The sequence below is a fragment of the Nicotiana tabacum genome, chromosome 24 (genome assembly GCF_000715075.1).
Source record: "Nicotiana tabacum cultivar K326 chromosome 24, ASM71507v2, whole genome shotgun sequence".
Taxonomy (NCBI): Eukaryota; Viridiplantae; Streptophyta; class Magnoliopsida; order Solanales; family Solanaceae; genus Nicotiana; species Nicotiana tabacum.
The window spans coordinates 106,069,925-106,072,301 of record NC_134103.1 but is presented as its reverse complement, the minus strand read 5'-3'; the positions used below and the strand labels follow the sequence as shown (position 1 = coordinate 106,072,301).

General features: G+C 38.9%; 1 protein-coding gene across 1 annotated transcript; it reads right to left on the bottom strand.

The window, feature by feature from the left end:
• Positions 1-1,040: 1,040 nt before the first annotated feature.
• On the bottom strand, positions 1,041-1,580 carry LOC107809685 (tryptophan aminotransferase-related protein 2-like). Its single transcript, XM_016634343.1, has one exon. It carries the CDS (start codon positions 1,578-1,580, stop codon positions 1,041-1,043), a length of 540 nt encoding a protein of 179 aa, XP_016489829.1.
• Between the last annotated feature and the right edge of the window lie 797 nt (positions 1,581-2,377).

The window sequence follows — 2,377 nt, the reverse complement described above, 5'->3', positions numbered from 1 at the left end:
ACCTTGTTCTGAGCCGAGGGCTCCCTTAACTATTAAATTTTCGAGAATTTCTTTAACTGTGTTACCGTAAACCTTACTTATATCTTTTAATATTTAATTTATTATATTTACTCCGGAAGGGCCTTGACCTGACCTCGTCACTACTCGACCGAGGTTAGGCTTGGCACTTACTGGATACCATTGTGGTGTACTCATGCCCTTTCCTGCACATGTTTTCATGTGCAGATCCAGGTGCGAGCTATCAGCCTCGGGGTTAGTGCGTGCTACTGATTCTAGGAGACTTCAAGGTACTTCTACTTGCGTCCGCTGATCCTCGGAGTCCCCTTCTACTCCCTCGCTTAGAGATTTTCCTTATTATCTTCAGACTTTTGTATAGAGCTACATAGATTATAGCAGCTTGTGACTTAGTGATATTTCGGGTTTTGGAAAATTATTTTGTATATGCCGAGTGGTACTACTTTTGGTTATTCACAATATGTTGTTTATCTTTAAAATGTTGTGTTTTCTTTACATTTTTCATAATATTAGGCTTACCTAGTCGTAAAGGCTAGGTGTCGTCACGACACCTTACGGAGGGTTAATTTGGGTCGTGATACCCAATCATGTCGTGGCCCTGCAATTTGCATTCTTTACAATATTAGGACATGTAATCATATTTAATGGACACCCATTCAGTCCTCACTTCTCCAGTTGCCTCATTCTCGATATCCATACGTACCTTCTTAGGTAAGTCAGCTAGAAGATCAACAAGAACTTTCACTCGCGCATAACTAGGCCTCGTTTTAATTATTGTAGCCATATCAAGATGAAGAGGCTTACCCACAGCTGATGCCAAAGAAAATAGACACTCCTTGGCGAAAAAGGTTGGTAACAGATTTGGGAATGAAATCCACGCCATTACCTTTGGTGTTTCCTCCCAACCTTAAATTTTGCGTCATAGATCAACGTCCTCTATTGATATTCATTCCTTTCCTTATCCTTAATGTAGTACACACTTTTGGATGTAAAATCAATAAAGTCTTGCCATAATGTCAATCGTATTAATACATGTTTGTAGCAGGAGAGGTAATAGCAGTGTACTGTGGCCAATAATAAGCAAAATCATGAATTAATGTCCCTTGAACTCCATTAACTACAATCTCTCGAGTAAACCCATATGGGTTATTTAGAGATGTAATGAACTTAATATATGGTCCATCTTTCTCAAAATTTCTTGCAACTCCTGCCCATTTGTACAGCCCTGAACGCACAAAATCAGTCACTTCTGGATAGAAAGGTGCAGCTGAAACTACACTGATTGGTTCAGGTTCATCTGTAGGAGAAAGAGCATAGAGTGCAGCCTGAATAAGCTGGCTTGATCCTGTCCCAACGACGACGTAATGATCATCCACAACTGCATTTCCAAACACATTGTGCAGCTTCTTGATCTCTTCTTCTCGTTTTGGCTCCAAGAACCAGCACAAGTACTTGGCATTAGCAAAATAACTCAATGATTGATAACCACTGAATGTAATATCACACATGTTGCCCATCTTTTGCCAGTATGATTCATACATTACTGGATCAGCAACAGTCACCATTAGAGTTTGCACCGCTCCTCATATGCCTAATTCTAAAGCATGGGAATTGTGCTTTATCCATTTGATACGCTCATCTTGCTTCAGGTGGTAATTCAAAAACTTGAGAGAAAATCCTTGCCTCTGTAGAAATTTGTGAGTTGGCTCCAAATTTGGCTAAGGCATCAGCAGTTTCATTTCCTTCTCTGTAGCAATGATGGACTTCTATGTTCAAGGATTGTGCAATTTGAGTCATGTACTTGATGTCATCTGTAAGCTCCCAATGAGGTTTATAAACACCCTTCATCATATTGACAGTCATAAGAGAATCCATCTCTAGGATGCAGTTGGTTACATTGTTTTGCTTACACCAATTAAGAGCATAGAATGCTGCCTGAACTTCAATTTGGTTGTTAATGCAGAATTGAAGAGCTTTGGCAAATGCCCTAAAGTCCATTCATATTTTCTACTAAAGCTCTGTCACGCCCCGAAATTTCCTCCTTCGGACCATGATGAGGCCTAATATTTCACTTGCTAGGAAAGCCAACGTTAGAATAATATTAACCAATTTTTAAACAATTTTTAAATTATTAATAATCAAGGAAACAAAGCGGAAGCAAAGTTTGAAATATAGTGAAATAATCCATAAAATAACGGTGTCTAAATACCATCCCAGAATTGGTGTCAAAAGTGCACGAGCTTCTAGAATAAATATAAATAAAGGTCTGAATAAAATAAAGCTGTCTGGGAATAAACACACAACTAAGATAAAATAGATAGAGACTTCAGAACTGCGGACGCCATGCAGTTATACCTCAAGT